Source organism: Bubalus kerabau, chromosome 4 (assembly GCF_029407905.1).
Source record: "Bubalus kerabau isolate K-KA32 ecotype Philippines breed swamp buffalo chromosome 4, PCC_UOA_SB_1v2, whole genome shotgun sequence".
NCBI classification, from domain to species: Eukaryota; Metazoa; Chordata; class Mammalia; order Artiodactyla; family Bovidae; genus Bubalus; species Bubalus kerabau.
Genome location: NC_073627.1, coordinates 26,740,639 through 26,757,235, shown reverse-complemented (window position 1 = coordinate 26,757,235; position 16,597 = coordinate 26,740,639). Strand labels below are relative to the sequence as shown.

General features: G+C 47.4%; 1 protein-coding gene and 1 long non-coding RNA gene across 3 annotated transcripts in view; both read right to left on the bottom strand.

The window, feature by feature from the left end:
• IGF2BP1 (insulin like growth factor 2 mRNA binding protein 1) overlaps nt 1-16,597 on the bottom strand; it is a 40,519-nt gene that overhangs the window by 10,223 nt on the left and 13,699 nt on the right. For both annotated transcript variants that reach the window (XM_055576126.1, XM_055576127.1), the window contains exons 3-5: nt 5,818-5,866; nt 5,238-5,289; nt 842-905 (exon numbers count right to left, since the gene is read on the bottom strand). In XM_055576126.1, the coding sequence (XP_055432101.1) occupies nt 842-905; nt 5,238-5,289; nt 5,818-5,866 (165 nt within the window). The remainder of the gene's footprint in view (nt 1-841; nt 906-5,237; nt 5,290-5,817; nt 5,867-16,597) is intronic.
• On the bottom strand, nt 11,036-14,353 carry LOC129649108 (uncharacterized). The gene is made up of 2 exons (XR_008712971.1): nt 14,243-14,353; nt 11,036-11,195 (listed from the first exon to the last, which is right to left on the bottom strand). It is a non-coding gene; the product is annotated as an uncharacterized LOC129649108 (long non-coding RNA).

Sequence of the window (16,597 nt, the reverse complement as noted above, 5' to 3'; positions counted from 1 at the left end):
TGGCTTGCAGAAGTTTAAATCTATCTGGAATGTCTGCAAACCAAGACTAGTGAACACTGAAGGGAGGGGCCATGTGCCATCCATTCCCTGGGCTGATGCTGGTTAGAAATGTTAACAAAGCAACAATATGCAGTAAGACGTAAGCAAGTGTGGACTTAAAACCAAGTTAAGGCCCATAGATTGGCCACAGGGACCTCCAGAAAATTCTGAGCCCAGTAGACACCTGAAAGAAAACTGAAGGTTTGAGAAAGTGGTACAGTTTTAAACTAGGTTGGAGGAAACAAACGGGATAGAGACAACATGTTGAAGGAACGAGAAAGCCATCAAAAGCAAAATGTGGCAAAAGGCCTATAACAGAATATAAATGAAGACTATCAGTACCAATGGGGTGGGGCAGGGTGACTCAACCAAACGGCTAGGGAGCCAGAAATTGTGGATGTGATGGGACTCAAGGTGATTCCGGAGATATTAATAAAATGTCTGCTGCTGCCACATCACAAATCTTTCAGGTCTCAGTTCCTTCTCATCACCACTAGATGGCACCATCCACACAGCAAAGGACCCTATGGTCTGCAACTGGAGACTTATCAAAAGCCAGGATCTTCTAAAAAGGATTTCCCACCTTCTCTGGGGAAGTCTTTGGGTCTCTCTGTTCAAAGTTTATCCTATCAACCCCAGGGAGGTTTCTCAACCTTTGAGATTCCCAAATGACAAGAGTCTGGCACTGGGTGCAACAAAATGAGAGGGCAGGCGGGGCCGGTGCCCACCCTTGTCAAAGCAGGGGCACCTGGCTCCCAACCTCCACAGAGACCCTCCCTGTCCCACTTCAGGGTCCACTCACTGCCTGGTCTGTTCCCGGTTGGAATAGGTGACATTGACTACTGCCGTCTCACTCTCCGTGTTCACTGGGGGAGCAAAAAGAGAGATCAGGGTTAGAGCAGTGAGTCCTGGAGATGGCACCAATGATGTTCTTAAAAGGCTCATCTCTGAGGGCCATGCAGTCAAGAAGGAAACACTTGAATGACAAAGCAGAGCATTTCCCCTACATGCCCCTTTCATCTCAACTCCTGGAAAATTCAAATTAGCCTATCATTTTCCTTTAACTTTAATGTCTTCCTTCAATTTCCCTGCCAGCCCTCAAGAGAGCCAGGCATACACACGGATGTGCAGTCAACATAGCAGCAGTTATGCAGCAGAGAGCACTCACATACACATATACCCCAATATGGAAATAAATTTATTCTTAGAAAGAAATTTATACTAGTTAAAAATCACACACTAAGTGAGATTACACAAAGAAAAGGTCTGTAAGGACATCCCTGAAGAGATTTGAGAAAACACCTAAATCCATTTTAGAGTACCCTCAAGTATTCACAGATCAAATCAAAGTATATCATTCACCTAGCTGAATAAGTTTACAAGAGTGGCTGCCATGGAGTCTGGAGGGGCAGGATTTGGGAATGGACTTGGGTTGGATGTTCCATGTGATCTGGCCACATACTCTTCCCCCATTTTGAATTAATAAAATTAACCTCTGCTTTATGTATCACTGTCTTGTGATTTTGGGTCCCCTAGACCTGCTCAAGAAAGCAGGGCTCTTTCTTAGGCTCAAAAATCACTGCAGATGGTGACTGCAGCCATGAAATTCAAAGATGCTTGCCCCTTGGAAAAAAAGCTATGACCAACCTAGACAGCATATTAAAAAGGAGAGACATTACTTTGCTGACAAAGGTCCGTCTAGTCAAAGCTATGGTTTTTCCAGTAGTCATGTATGGATGTGAGAGGTGGACCATAAAGAAAGCTGAGCACCAAAGAATTGATGCTTTTGAACTGTGGTGCTGGAGAAGACTCTTGAGAGTCCCTTGGACTGCAAGGAGATCAAACCAGTCCATCCTAAAGGAAATCAGTTCTAAATATTCATTGGAAGGACTGATGCTGAAGCTGAAGCTCCAATACTTGGCCCACCTGATATGAAGAACTGACTCACTGGAAAAGACCCTGATGCTGGGAAAGATTGAAGGCAGAAGGAGAAGGGGACGATAGAGGATGAGATGGTTGGATGGCATCACTGACTCAATGGACATGAGTTTGAGGAAGCTCAGGGAGTTGGTGATGGACAGGGAAGCCTGGCATACTGCAGGCCACGGGGTCGCAAAGAGTCGGACACAACTGAGCGACTGAACTGAATTGAGACTGCTCAGCCCTGGCGTGGGGGACTTGGACCAAAAAAAAAAAAAAAATCCACCCCTCCCCCTATAATACCAAAGGCACTTATCACCACAAAACCGCAGTGCAGACCACTCTTGGGCCCTCTGGCCTGTCAGTAGAGCTCTCTCATCTCAGTGGAGAGGAAGATTCTGCAAGAATCTTCTAGCAGTTAAGTGGAAATACAGGAGTGAATCAAACAAAACCTCTGCTCTCGTGGAGGTTAAACATACTAGTAAGAAGAGAAAGCAAAAAATATAATAAGCAAAGACTGTGAAAAGATGGTATGATAATAGACTATTACTCAACCATAAAAAAAAAAAATTAAATCTTGCCATTTTCAGAGATGTGGATGGACCAAGAGCATATTGCTGCTACTGCTGCTGCTAAGTCACTTCAGTCGTGTCCGACTCTGTGCGACCCCACAGACGACAGCCCACCAGGCTCCCCCATCCCTGGGATTCTCCAGGCAAGAACACTGGAGTGGGTTGCCAGCATATTACGCTTAGTGAAATGTCAAAGAAAGACAAATACTGTGTGATATCAGCCATATGGGAAATCTAAAAAATACAGATGAATATATGCGCAAAACAGAAACACAGATACAGAAGACAAACTAGTGATTACTAAAAAAGGCAGGCGTGGGGGGGCATCAAGGGTATGGGGGGTATGGACTGACAGATACAAACTACTATGTATAAAGTAAAATGATAGGAATTCCCTGGCAATCCTGAGGTTGGGACCCAGCGGTTTCACTGCCAAGGTTGGATCTCTGGTCAGGGAACTAAGATCCCACAAGCCAATAAATAAATAAGTAAACAAAACAGTCAAAGGATAAAAATAAACTGCACAGCACAGGGAGTTACAGACATTATCTTGTAATGACATTCAATGGAGTATAATCTTGAAAAATGCTGAATCACTATGGTGTGTAACTGAAACTAATATATTATAAATCAGCTATACTTCAATTAAAAAAAAAATCATGTTCTCCCTGAAAAAAAGTAGAAGGGGTTGAGTGCTATGCAGAAATACAAAGCACGGAAAAGGAGGTGGTGGTTAGGGGTATAATTTCACGTAGGGTGGACAGAAAGGGCATTGCTTAGTAAGCGGCATTTGAGCAGATGAAGTTTATTGTTACAAAAGCAAACATTTCCCATTCTGTTTTCTCCAGGGAGCAGGCATCGCCCCCAGATTCGGTGTGTTATGGTTCTCTGGTGAGCCTCTGAACTAGCAGTGACCCCTGCCGGGCACCCCTAGTGAAGCTCTCCAGTGTGCTCCCAAGCCACTGCCGTCTGTCCAGGAATAACTGAGTCATCAGTCTAAGATGTAAGCAGGACTGGACAATGGTTATCAGGGACTGAGCAATGGTTATCAGTGCTTCCAGTTATGTCCTGGTGCTTATAGTAAAAGCAAGCTCCAGGATCAGAGCAGAAGAGAACCTGTTCGACTGATTCAGCACCTCAGATCTTTGTGCAGGCGAGTATTTTAATCATTTGTAATGATTTACAGCTTGCCCCTTTAGAATTTGGAGATGAATATTTTGTCTTGTCCAGGTTTCTTAAAGATCTGCAAACTCAAACCATTTTGTCTGCCTAATGACCAAGCTCTACTTTATGTCCAGCCCAAAACACTTCAAATTTTTATTCATTCATTCATTCACTTTTGGCTGAGCCGGGTCTTCATTGCTGCACATGGGCTTTTTTCTAGTTGCATCGAGCAGGGACTACTCTCCATTACCATCGGCGGGCTTCTCATTGCTATGGCTCCTCTTGTTGCAGAGCGTGGGCCAGAGGCACAAGGGCTTCAGTAGTTGCAGCTCAAGGGCTCTAGACAGCCAGCTTCAGGAGCTGTGGCACCCGGGGCTCTGATGCACCATGCCCCATGGCATGTGGAATCTTCCCTCTTCCTCTGAAAATTATTTATAATCTTTAGCAATTTGAGAACTTAAGAAGTTTTTGGAGAAACTTCAAAAATCATAGCAAACTTTTCATGATCTAGAATTCTTTTTTATTATTTCTCCTTCTGCAAGGAGATCCAACCAGTCCATCCTAAAGGTAATCAGTCCTGGGTGTTCACTGGAAGGACTGATGTTGAAGTTGAAACTCCAATATTTTGGCCACCTGCTGCAAAGAGTTGACTCATTTGAAAAGACCCTGATGTTGGGAAAGATTGAAGGCAGAAGAAGGGGATGACAGAGGATGAGATGGTGGGATGGCATCACCAACTCAATGGATGTAAGTTTGGATAAACTCCAGGAGTTGGTGATGGACAGGGAAGCCTGGCTTGCTACGGTTCACGGGGTAGCAAAGAGTCAGACATGACTGAGCGACTGAACTGAACTGTGGGCCTACTATTTTTTTTTTTGGCTGCGCCAGGTCCTAGCTGTGGCATGTGGGATTTAGTTCTCTGACTAGGGATCGAACCCAAGCCCCCTGCACTGCGAGATGGAATCTTAGCCACTGGACCACCAGGGAAGTTCCCGTGGGCCCAGTCTTGAAAAAGATTTTGCCTGCCCATCAATATGTGCAAAAGTGATTCTCTGCTTTTTTTTTTTTAATTAACCAAAGACATGTAGCTGATAATCAGTTTCTACCCTCTCTGCCCACCGCCCCAAAAAAAGACAACCTGTTGATTATTTCAGACAAAAACCAAGAGTTATGAAGCTTTTAAAGTAAAAGGGCTACAGATTTACTTAGCTTGCATGCACAGCTTCCATTCTTAACCTATTTCTAAAATCCAGGGAACCTCTGTTTCTACCTTGGCTGGCCCATGGAGACTCCATGCTGGGAATGAGTGATTTGCTGATTCTCTTATTAACCAGAGGAGAAGCCAGTTCCAGAGAAGTAGCAGAGCCAGAGCTGGGACACTCCACTCTACCTCCCTCCACGGTACCCTCTGGCTGTCTTTGGTGTTCCAGAGAGATGTGGCACCAGAAAAGGAAGCCGAGCAGATTTCCGCCCTTCCAACCCACAACTCCTCTAACGCCCATCTACCCCTACCCCACTACCGCCGCCTCTATCCACTCTTACCTTGCTCGCAGTTCTCCACTGTACCATACTGAGCCAGCAAGCTGTCCAGTACCTGAGAGCAGGGGAAGGGAGTACGGCTAACCTGAGTACCCCAGGAACTCACCAAGTCATCACTGGGCACACCCCTCACCCCAAAGCACTAGGAAACCTTTGGTGGGGACTGAACATGTCACCTGCTTGGTTTGCCCTTTCTTAGGTACTAATGCTGGTGGTGAGCCATCAGAATTTCTTCACAGAATGTGCTCAAAAAGCGGGTGTGGAACTTGAGGTCCTTTTTGGAAGCAGACCTGCAGCACCTGGGTCTCCAGCCGGTCCTCTGTCATCACTAAGCTTGGGATTCAGGGAATACCATTCCCGCCTCCCTGATGCCTCTCACCAGAGGGTATGCCCAAGAACTCATGCTGCAAGTCTTAGGCTGAGGATGCAATCCAACTGTCCACCCCGCCACCCCCTCCCTCAGAATCTCTGGCCTAGCACCAAGCCCCCAGGACACCTCCCAGTCATCTCTGCCACCTCAGGCTAACCAAGACTTCCCTCCCAGTCTCCATGACCCCACTAACAATTTCCCCTAATCACTTACTTCCCATCGAAGCTGGGGTGGAATATTTCGGATCTGTATTTTTCGACTCCTGAAATTAGAGAGAAAACATCAGTGACAGCTCTGGATACTTTAGGGGCCTGTGACCTTGCAGGTTTTAGTCCTCGTTCCAGTCTATCTTCCTACCTTCTACTCAACACCAAAGCCTTAAGAGTCTAAGAATGATATCCTTTGGGAATGGAAAGCTGGCCTCTTTTTAGAGAGCGAAATACAGTGTGACCACAGATAGGAAAGCCAAAACCAGGTGCCCTAAGCACTAGGATAACATAATCCCCCCAGTCATATCTGCTTTGTTCATCTCTCCAGGTTCCTCACTAGTTATATCTTACTCAGTAACCATCCGTTACCACCCACCGTGTCTCAGACTCTAGGAATACAGAGCTAGCTATGCGAATTATTGTATGAATCATTCACCTGATACCTTTCTAGTCGGTGTCTACTTCATGCTGGATGACTTTGTTCTAAGTGCTGGGGACACAACTGATAGACAGAACAAAGTGCCTGGCCTCAAGCTGCTCACAATTTATTAGGGGCAACATATATGCAAACAAATTGCAGCAGGATAGTTGGCAGTAGCTAAGCTCTTTCTTTGATACAGATTTAAACTTGCGCTCCACTTAGCACTGATCTTTAAAAGGTTATTTAACTCGAGGCTCAGTTTTCTCCTTTGTAAAACAGGGATAATACCTATTCACAGGGAGGTATAAAGTGATGTTAGATAATATTATCAAGAGCTTAGCAAAGGGTTTGGAGTAAGCATCGTACTTAAAATGTAATAATAGACACACGTGTGGATACTAAGGTGGAGTGATTAACACACACAATCCAGTATCATAATCACCCCCTTCCCTCCTCCCAGTTTATTACAGTTCCTCCTTCCCTCTTAAAAATGTAATTTTCCCTGAGGAAGGCTTTCAGGTTCAAGGTTGATGCCCAGGGCAATTAATTGCTCACCACCCAAATCAATGCCCTAATCCCTGGGCTTAAAACATTTCAATTGACTTGATCTGCATTGGTCAATTGTCACTTGTCTTTGTGTTATCCTTGATTACAAAACTCTCAGTTTCGGGACATGGTCCAACGAAATTCCAGTGGCACGAGGGAAAAATGAGAGCAGGAAGCAAGAAAGTCCGGTTCTAGCCCCTCAACTGCCCCCGACTGGCTGTCCTGACTAAGCCACTCCAGTTTTAGGCCCTGTGTTCCTGGCTGACATGCAACAGGGCCCAGTCGTTCTTGCCAAGTTGGGGGAAATCATGCTCAAAACACACAAGAGTGGGACTTCCTAGGTGGTCCACACTCCACGCTTCCAATGCAAGGGGCATGGGTTCCACCCCTGGTGGGGGAACTAAGATCCCACATGCCATGTGGCGTGGACAAGAAAATATAAAAAACAAAACCCTACACACACATGAGGGCAAGGGAAGGGATGCTAAACTCTAACTGTAAGCCAGCTCACTCATTTCACCCGTGACCAGGTCTTTAGATGTAGAATGGAAACAGAAGGGTCTTTAAGACCCCTTTTAGCTCTGCAGTTTTGAGGGTAGAGAGTCTTTATCAATGACATACACTAACGAAATCTCTTCTGGGGTTGAAACAGCTTAAGGGAAATGTGCCCTAATGGTTCTTTACTTTGGTTTGGTTCATGAACCTGATCTAAGGAGGTTAGATCATAGCCGGACAAAAGAACAAGCATCAGAAACAAGCCCACTTCCAGGGCCTCGGGTCCCACACCAGGCCAGTTTCTTGGGATCCAATTCAATGGCCAAGAGTGAGCTTCATGGTATCTGCATCACATGCCATATGGGATTTCCCATAAACAACTCATTTTGTGATGAAATGGGCAAAGAAAACGCAGGAGCTCTCGCAGGAGCAGAGTCAAATTCTTGGCGAACTGAAGAGGTGATGTACACCATTAGAAGACTGAGAACACCGATCTACCTTAATGCCGGTGACAGGGGTCCCCCAAGCTGAGTGAGGACCTCTCTCAAGCAAATGCTTCTGCAAGGACCAAAGGGGATGGGCGGCTGCCAGCCTGGAGTTCAAACCAGTAAGGGCTTAAAGCAGCCCCCTACGGAAGTTTAGTTTTAAGAGCACACTTTCAGGATGGTCCCTTACTATAATCTCAGGTCAAGGGTCAAAAATATCCTCTTCAAAAAAAAAAAAAAAAATACCCTCTTCTTACTCAAACTCCCTCTTTCAGGGGCTTTCTTTTCAGGGTAGGGAAGAGTTGGGAGGGGATGGGGAGGTGAAATCAAATCTCAGTTTGGGATGTTAATCCATATCCTGAAAGCAATGGCAGTCTGGAATGTCTGGAATGTTCCAGGAGAAGGAGGGGGGAGGAGGGCAGGGATACCCAACCAATGAAAGAAAAGACATCCTGCAGCCCTCCCCCACTCCCAAAAGACATGGCTCACCCACCTCTCCAGGGCACACACACCCAATCCTGGGAACCCACATGAGGCCACTTCAGGCCTCCAAACCTGGCCAGCAAGGCAAACCCTGACAGAAACAGAGACCAAGAACTTTTGTCTTTTAAGCCCTTGGCCTGGTTTGTATTAAGTATGGTGCTACCTAATTTCTTTCAGGCCCAAGGCACATGGGGCCATGTTGAGAACTGGACCCAGCGCTCAAGTCCCTTCCAGGAACCCATGGCTAACTCATTCACCCTGCAGGCATTTCCGGTTGCCCAGTACAAGCTGGGCCAGGGCAGGGTGCTGAGGGCTTGGAGGATCAGGATGGAAGTTAAGAAGCCCTGACTTCTTTCCTCAGTACCTTAGTTTCCTCCTGTGGAAAACTGATAGAGCTTTTGTGAGGACTTAGAACAGGCAGGAGGCCTGCTAAGTCATGGTCCCAGTCCAGGTGCTCTGTCCCAGTCCCAATTCCAGTCCCCAGGACACTAGCATGGGAAGAGGCTACAAGTCTGACAAGGATGGCTACCTGTGATAGTAAAACAGTTAGGCTTCTGCACTGATGGGGAAATAGCGGGAAATATCACAGCCCACACCCCCACCTCCTGTGACAACCAAAGGGCCCCAATCCAGCACTCGACTGATAGACAGGCTTCCGGTAGCTTAGAATGGAGCCTCTGCACTACAGGCAACGGGGCACCGCACACTGAGCAGGACCCTCAACTCCAATACCGACTGTTCAGAAAAGCGAGAGAACTCCCCGAGGTTCAGGAGCCAACACCCATCCTGGAGCTGATAAACTTGTGAAGTGAGAGTGACGCCTCCAGCCCCTGGCAATGAAGGCAATGGTTGCACGAGTCAAATTATTTCCCTGGATGCCAACACCCTGAGGCCTCTGACCCCCTCTGCCTGCCCTAACCAGCAGGGCCCTGGGGCAGCTCCCCAGACACAGAGTCATAGGGGGTGCTCCTCTCTGATGTGGTTGGGGGCAAGCAGGGGACACCAGGGCCACAGGGACCAAGGGACCTCCTTCGAGCCCAGGGGAGATTCCAGGAGAGACCAGAGGGAGAGCATCTGAGCAACAGCTAAGGAGATAAGTAGGAAAACAAGAGATTCAGGAAGAACAGGAGCTGGGCACCTGGAAGTATGACTGGAAGGCCCCCCCACCCCCCCACCGGGGCAGGGAGCTCTGGCCCTATTTACCTTTTTAAAGACATGTCATTGACCTTGAATGGGAAGGAAAACAGTTCATTAAGGAAGACACTAACATTTCAGGAGTGCTTACCAGACGCCAGGTGCAGATTCTACACCTCCAAGAAGCCGCCCACTATCCCTGCCCATAACTGTGGCTCCACTTTACAGACTGAGGCCCTGAGATTGAGGGGTTGAGTATCTGCCAAGTCAGATACCCAGAGTCAGAGCCAGTACTGAAACACAGAGGCTGTCTGGTTCCAGGCTCTTCCAGGCTCGTCCCCTTGTGCTGCCTTTTTGATGACAGAAAGGAAACAGAAGTCTTTGCCAAAATACAGGAAAAGTTTGGCTTGGGGACAGATTTAAAACACTCATCGAGTTCAAGCATCAGAGTGAAGAGCAGACATGCTGAGTGGGTACTGCTCTCCAGGAGTCAAAACGCCCCACCTGTAACTTCTCGAGACACGTATTTCCATAGTTAGTTGAAAAGTGATTCTATGGTTTTTGAACACTGACTAGATATTTGATAATATTAGAACAGGCTTTGGTAACCAAATGTTTGTTTTCGGTATCTGTGAGTCTTATTTGTTTTGTATACAGGTTCGTTTGTACTATTTTTGAAAAAATTAGATTCTTAAAAAGTCAGGGAATTCCCTGGCAGTCCAGTGGTTAGAGGGTTTCCAGGTGGCAAAGTGGTAAAGGTTCCATCTGCCAATGCAGGAGATTCAAGAGACATGGGTTCAATCTCTGGGTTGGGAAGATCCCCTGGGGTAGGAAACAGCAACCTACTCCAGTATTCTTGCCTGGAAAATCCCATGGACAGAGGAACCTGGCGGGCTACAGCCCAATGCAGTGGGAAAGAGTCAGACACAACTGAGAGAGACAGCACATGGGCACTCACACCAGCAGTTAGGACTCTGAGCAGCTCTCACCGTCAGAGGTCAAGAGTTCAATCCCCGGTAAGGGAGCCAAGATTCCACAAGCCTCAAGGCATGGCCAAAAAGATAAAATATTGATTTTTAGAAATACATACTGAAATAGTTACAGATAAAATGTCACGTCTAGGTTTACTTTAAAGTAACCGGGGGGGGGGGGGGCGCTTCCCTGGTGGCTCAGTGGTAAAGAATCCGCCTGTCAGTGAAGGAGACACGGGTTCGATCCCTGGTCTGGGACGATCCCACATGCTGCTGAGCAACTAGGCTCTTGCACCACAACTATTGAGCCCATGTGCTGCAGCTACTGAAACCCGAGTGCCCTAGAGCCGGTACTCCAAAACAAGAGAAGCCACTGCAGTGAGAACCTGCATACCACAACTAGAGAAAAGTCCGAGAAGCGATGAGGATCCAACACAGCCAAAAATAAATAAATAAATCAAATTTTAAAAAATAAATAAATAAAAAATAAAGTAACCAGGGGGAAAATTAATACAGATCAAATATGATTTGGTAATTTTTGGTGATGGGTACATGGGGGAATTATTTAATTATCCTTTCTACTTTTCAAAATACTTTTTTCCATAACAAAAACTTTTTTAAAAAAGATAATTCTAGCTCACCCAATTTTAATGTCATCACAGATTCAAAATTAATGAGTCTAAGCCAATGAAGTTTTCCTCTTTTATTTTTATTAGCAAGAATCCAGGCCCTGGTGAGGAGCCTCATGGGGGCAGGGAGGACGGGTCTGAGGTCCAGTGGAGAGACAAGCAGATGCACAGACAGAACACTTTCAGAAGGGGGTCTCCCCAGACGACAGAATGCACACCTGGACAGAACACACCCTGAGAAGTTTTTAGGTCTTCGGCAGGACAGCTAAAAACTGCCTGCCCCAGGAAGTGTTCTTTTTCTAACTCCTGCAGACAAACCACGTCCTTCCTCCTTCCACCCCCATGTCCAGAGGGTAGGATGCGACCTTCAATTATGCTAGCGACCTCATCTTCCCCTAGTGGGAAGACTCCCTTTACATCTAGGTGGAGCAAGCCAGTTGTGGGGAGAGAGGCAATAGTAGGTTTTGGAAAACTGTTCAGGCTTGGGGCCCCAATCCCCAGAGCCCCCTATCAGAATCAAATCAAGGCTTTCATCTCTCCAGAGAACTAGGATTAAGTCAGATTCTCCAGATTAGACCCTCATCTCCACCTCTCCCCAAGGTCATGGTTCTCTGACTAGCAGGCTGCATGCCCTTGAGCAAGTCAGGCCTTCAACTCTCCAGACCTCAGTTTCTCACAACACAGAAACAAGGATTAGGATTAGCCCATTTTACTGGATCTTGTGTTCCCAGATAGAGATCAACCCTGTCCACCTATAGTAATATACTTTCTTTCTCTTTTTTAATGTATTTGGCTGTGCCAAATATTTATTTAGTTGTGGCATGCAGGATCTTCACTGTGGCATCTTTGCTGTGGAATGCGGGATCTTAGTTCCCTGATCAGGTATCAAACCACTCTGCAGTGGGAGCATGGAGTTCTAACCACTGGATCGCTAATTTTAAAAGTTCCTACACCTTTTTAATTAGAGTGATTTTCTGTGTCTTAATGGTCTAAATAAGTGGTTGTGAACCAATTTTTCCCCTGGAGATTCCCATTAGGAAATATGATAAAAGGTAAGAACACTCTTCACCAGAAAGATGCAAACATTCTGCACACAATTTAAAGATTTCATGGGTTAATGAAAGCTTTGGAATCCATCCATAGCCCAAAGTTAAGACACTCTCTCACACATCCATGCTTAACTTCATCCCCAGTGATACCCAAATTCACTCCAGCCTCCAGGCATCTCCTTGAAAATGTGGGAAGAAACAAGCCCAAGGCAATTAGGAAACTAAGCTTGCCTGGTGATGGGGCTGGGGTTATTACCTGGCTCTTTTAAAAGAGTGAGCAACTAATTAAGATTTTTCAAACTTGCAATAACACCATGTTCTTTTCATTCTAATCAGCAGTCAAGGTCATTCCCACTTTCTTAAGGTTTCTGGTGTCCAGCTGCTGGAGTCATTCACTCTAACTTTCTTGGCACCTGCTATGCACTGAACCTGTGTTATCCACACTGCAGTAGCCATTAGTCTAGTCATATGTGGCTACTGAGCACTTCAAATTAGCAATTGAATTTTTTCTTTAAAATAGAAGTTTTATATAATTTAACTTTTTCTTCTCTAAATTTTATGAACTCTAAATACAGATGAAATGCGTCCAATGAAAATTTCTCATATGAATTGGAACAGGCTCTAACAGTGAAATAAAATACACATTGGGTTCCTAAGACTTCATGCTCATCATGATCAGTTATTCAGTTATGTCCGACTCTTTCTGAACCTGCTTCCCAGCACGCTCCTCCGTCCATGGGATTTCCCAGGCAAAGAATACTGGAGTGGGTTGCCATTTCCTTCTCCAGGGGATATTCCTGACCCAGGGACCAAACCTGGGTCTCGTGCATTACAGGAGGATTCTTTACTGCCAAGCCACCAGGAAAGGTAGTATCCCCCAAAATTAATAATAACAACAAAGTAGTAAAAATAAAAGTAAGCTTATACAGATTGCATGCTGACAATAATCTTTGAATAATTTATTTAATTATTGAATTTTTTTGAATAAATTATTTAAAAATAATTTGTTGAGTTAAACTTCTACATTCATTTCACTTTTTTTGAACTTCCCTGGTGGTCCAGCAGTTAAGAAGCCACCTGCCAATGCAGGGGACATGAGTTCGATCCCTGTCCAGGAAGATTTCTCATACCTCAGAGCAACTAAGCCCGTGAACCACTAGTGAGGCCATGTTACGCACAAGAGAAGCCACCGAAATGAGAAAGCCCTCGAACAGCAATGAAGACCCAGCACAGCCAAAAATAAATTTTTTTCCACTTTTCCTCAATGTGGCTACTAGAAAATTTACACTTAAGAGATGTGCCTTGCCTCACATTTCTACTGGACAGTGAAGGCACTGTGCTGCAGTAGAGCATGGAGGGATGAGGAAGCTAGGCAAGCCTCCTGCTTTGCGATTACAGTCCAGCAGGACACCCTAGCTTGGTTAGGGATGGGAGAAGGGAACAGAAAGGCTGACTGCATTGAGGAGGTGGGCTGGGCAGAGTAACCCTTCAGAAGTGGGTGATACTGTCGACTCCTCAACAAGAGAGTCCCATGCAGCTGACACCAGAGAAGAGGCACTGCCCCCCCTCCCAAAGCTGGCTCCCATCCCAGTTGCTTTGCCCAACTGAAAAATCACACATAAAAGATGTCCTAATGTGCCAACCTCTGCCCTTTCCATAAGATCACCATTGACCCAGTCCTTCCTCCCCACCCTGCCTCCTTATCCCTGTAGAGTGGAGAGGTGGAGAAAAAAATAATTGTGGAGGAAAGCTTCTGAAGGGGGCGGACCTGGCACGCTCCAAGCATGGCAGTAGCTGAGAAAGGGGGCGGGGCTGGGGAGGGGAGGAGAAGCTGGCCCAATGCCCAGGGCTCTGTGCCAGGCTGATCCAGAGGTAGGGCAGCCAGACAGGCAGGCAGCCGGGTGGGTTGATGGGCAGGGTAGGGGCTGGAAAGGAAAACATGGACCTGCTGGAAAATGCAGGACCAGGCAGAGCAGATGCCACCACCAAGGGGTCGAAGTATTGGGGGAACTGGACAGCAGGGACACCACTGGAATGTATCTCTGGCCCCTCAAACATGGTCTTTTAATTAAAGGTATGCAGCACACACACACACTCCCGTGTGCTCCTGAACTAATGCTGAGGACAGGAAGCAAATTCTGGGGAGAAACTCTGGGACGAATCATATTCCCTCTTTGGAAGGCTCTTGTACTGTGTTTAAAGTGTTTCTGGCCCACCTGGAATCAGGGAAGAAGACGGGGATTCATTAAGCTTCTCAGACGACCAAGGACACACGCACATCATTAACCCAGCAATAGGAAGTTCCAGTTGAAGAAAATCAGATTCCTATACCGAGGAAATCAGATGTAGACACTGAGGTCTAAGAGAGTCCTAAATAGTCACTCTCATTTTATAAAAGGAGAAACCGAGGCACAGGAAAAGGGATGGGACTTGGAAACTGAGGTAGGACTAGAACTCAGCTCTCCTCCCAGGCTGGTTTCTGCTCATCTCACCAAACTTCGGTTCTTTCTCTCTGACAAGAAGTGTTAACACAGCAGAAGTTTGTATAGCCCCAATGTCAGCAGCAGGAAAAATGCCCATATTCTGTATGGCTAAGTGCGTGCCAACTGGCTTTTATTGCATGCGGCTCCAATTTGGGCACAGGATTTAACTTGCAGAAGAGCTAACTACACTATAATACGGCTGGATGATTGTCAGAGAGATTCGTTAGCAGGAAAAAAGTATAGTCACCAAATACTGTCTTGCAAAATTTCATCTTGGTTTGGGATAGGCAGGAGTGCAGAAGTGACAGGCAGTTGGGAAGGCGCTACCTGGTGTTGGAGAGCAAGCAAAGGAGGAATAAATCCTCTGCTCAATTTACTCATCTCGGAAATACATGGTTTGACTAGAGAGCCCACTTTTTTTTTTCCTTGCCCATCTGGGCAGCGCCAAAGGAAGCCAAAACAGAAGCTGAGACAGTGAAGCTCTTTGGAGACAAATTCCAAGTAGGCCTGGGCCAACTGCCACTCCCTCCCTCCTTCCACACTGCTCTCTCTGCCTAGAATCCATGCTCTTTCACCTGAGGGCTGCCTAGAGCCAGAGCTGGCCTCCCGAGCTCTACAGTGTGAAGTGTGAGGTGTGAAGGAGCCATGCACTAAACCGAATGCATGGAGACAAACAGGAGAGGTGTCCACTGTGAGCAGCGCAACCCTGCTGGTGGAGGGAGCGACGCTGTGGGTAAGAAAGAACCAGGGGGACAGTGCTCACCTTCATTCTCTGGCTGGTAATGGGAAGCATTTTCAGGATCTTCCCTCAGAGTGGGGGAGGCTAATACACTCTGACAGAGGGAAAGGTAAAGGGGGCTAGAAAGACCTCACGGAGAGATAGATTTAGCCTTCATCCCCTCAGTGGAGGTATCAGCACCTCTCGAAGATGCTTCACAGACAGAAGGTCTGGCTCAGGGGCCAGAGACCTGGCTGAGGGTGGAGTGGACACTCAGGGGAAAGCACTACCAGGGTGTGCCTCAGAAACGAAGCAGGGGAGTGGCGAGGGGTGGGGTTGGGGGGGGGTCTCCCCTCATGAGGGACCAGCAGCTCCAGGCTAAGATTTTGAGGCAGAGAAGCAAACAAATGGAAACTAGACCAGTCTTAAGAGAAACCTTCTTTTCTGCAACTCACAATTTGCACTGAGAAGAAAAAGACCTTGGTGTCACCTGGGCGCTTCTTGGAATTGCTAGTGTTCCAGGATGGTGAAAACCATCTCGCATGACGCTGATGGGACGCCCTGGCAGTCTGGGACTGGGGAGAAAGGCCTTTAACAGAGAGGGAATGGGAATGTATGCCAGAAGACGTTGAAGAATACAATTCACCCTGTTGGTGAGAAGGCACTCTGGTTGTGTTCCTCCAACAGGTGAACAACCTCAAGGAATTCTCTCTTCCAGCTGCCAACACAGACCTGTTGGTGGTGGAAAACTTCAGGAACTGCTGTTTCTTTCTTTCTAGTGGGTACTGCATCAAAACAACTCTCCTCTGCCACGGACGCGACGCGCAGCCCTGAGTTCTGCCTCGGCTTGTGCGGGAGCCACATGCCCTCTCTGTTAAAGGCCTTTCTCCCCAGTCCCAGACTCTGCCAGGGCGTCCCATCAGCGTCATGCGAGATGGTTCTCACCATCCTGGGCCAGGAGCAGGGGCAAGGGCTTGAAGAGCCCAAGGGACCCAGGGCGGGGAGGACAACGGGGAGCAGGCGCGGCAAAGCAAAGGAGAAAGAGGTGCCTGGGAAGGGCGGCAGCAGCTGAGGGTGGGGGAGGGCTGGCAGCAGCTGGGGGGGAGGAGGGGAGTCCTCATGAACGGGCAATTGAGAAGGGCCGAGCAGCTGAGCGGCCGGGCTGGCGTCGCAGGGCCTGTGCCCCACGTGGCCTGGCCCCTTCCCCCAGCCCCTCTCACCTCACCCGGGGGAAGCCGAGCGCTCACCCCCAACCCGGCTGCTGGGTGGGCCGAGCTGGCAGAGCACAAGGAGGGGGACAGAGGGTGTGCCCGGGGCCCGCGGGGGCCCGGCGGTCTAGAACGTTCTGCCGCCAGAACCCCCTCGGCTTC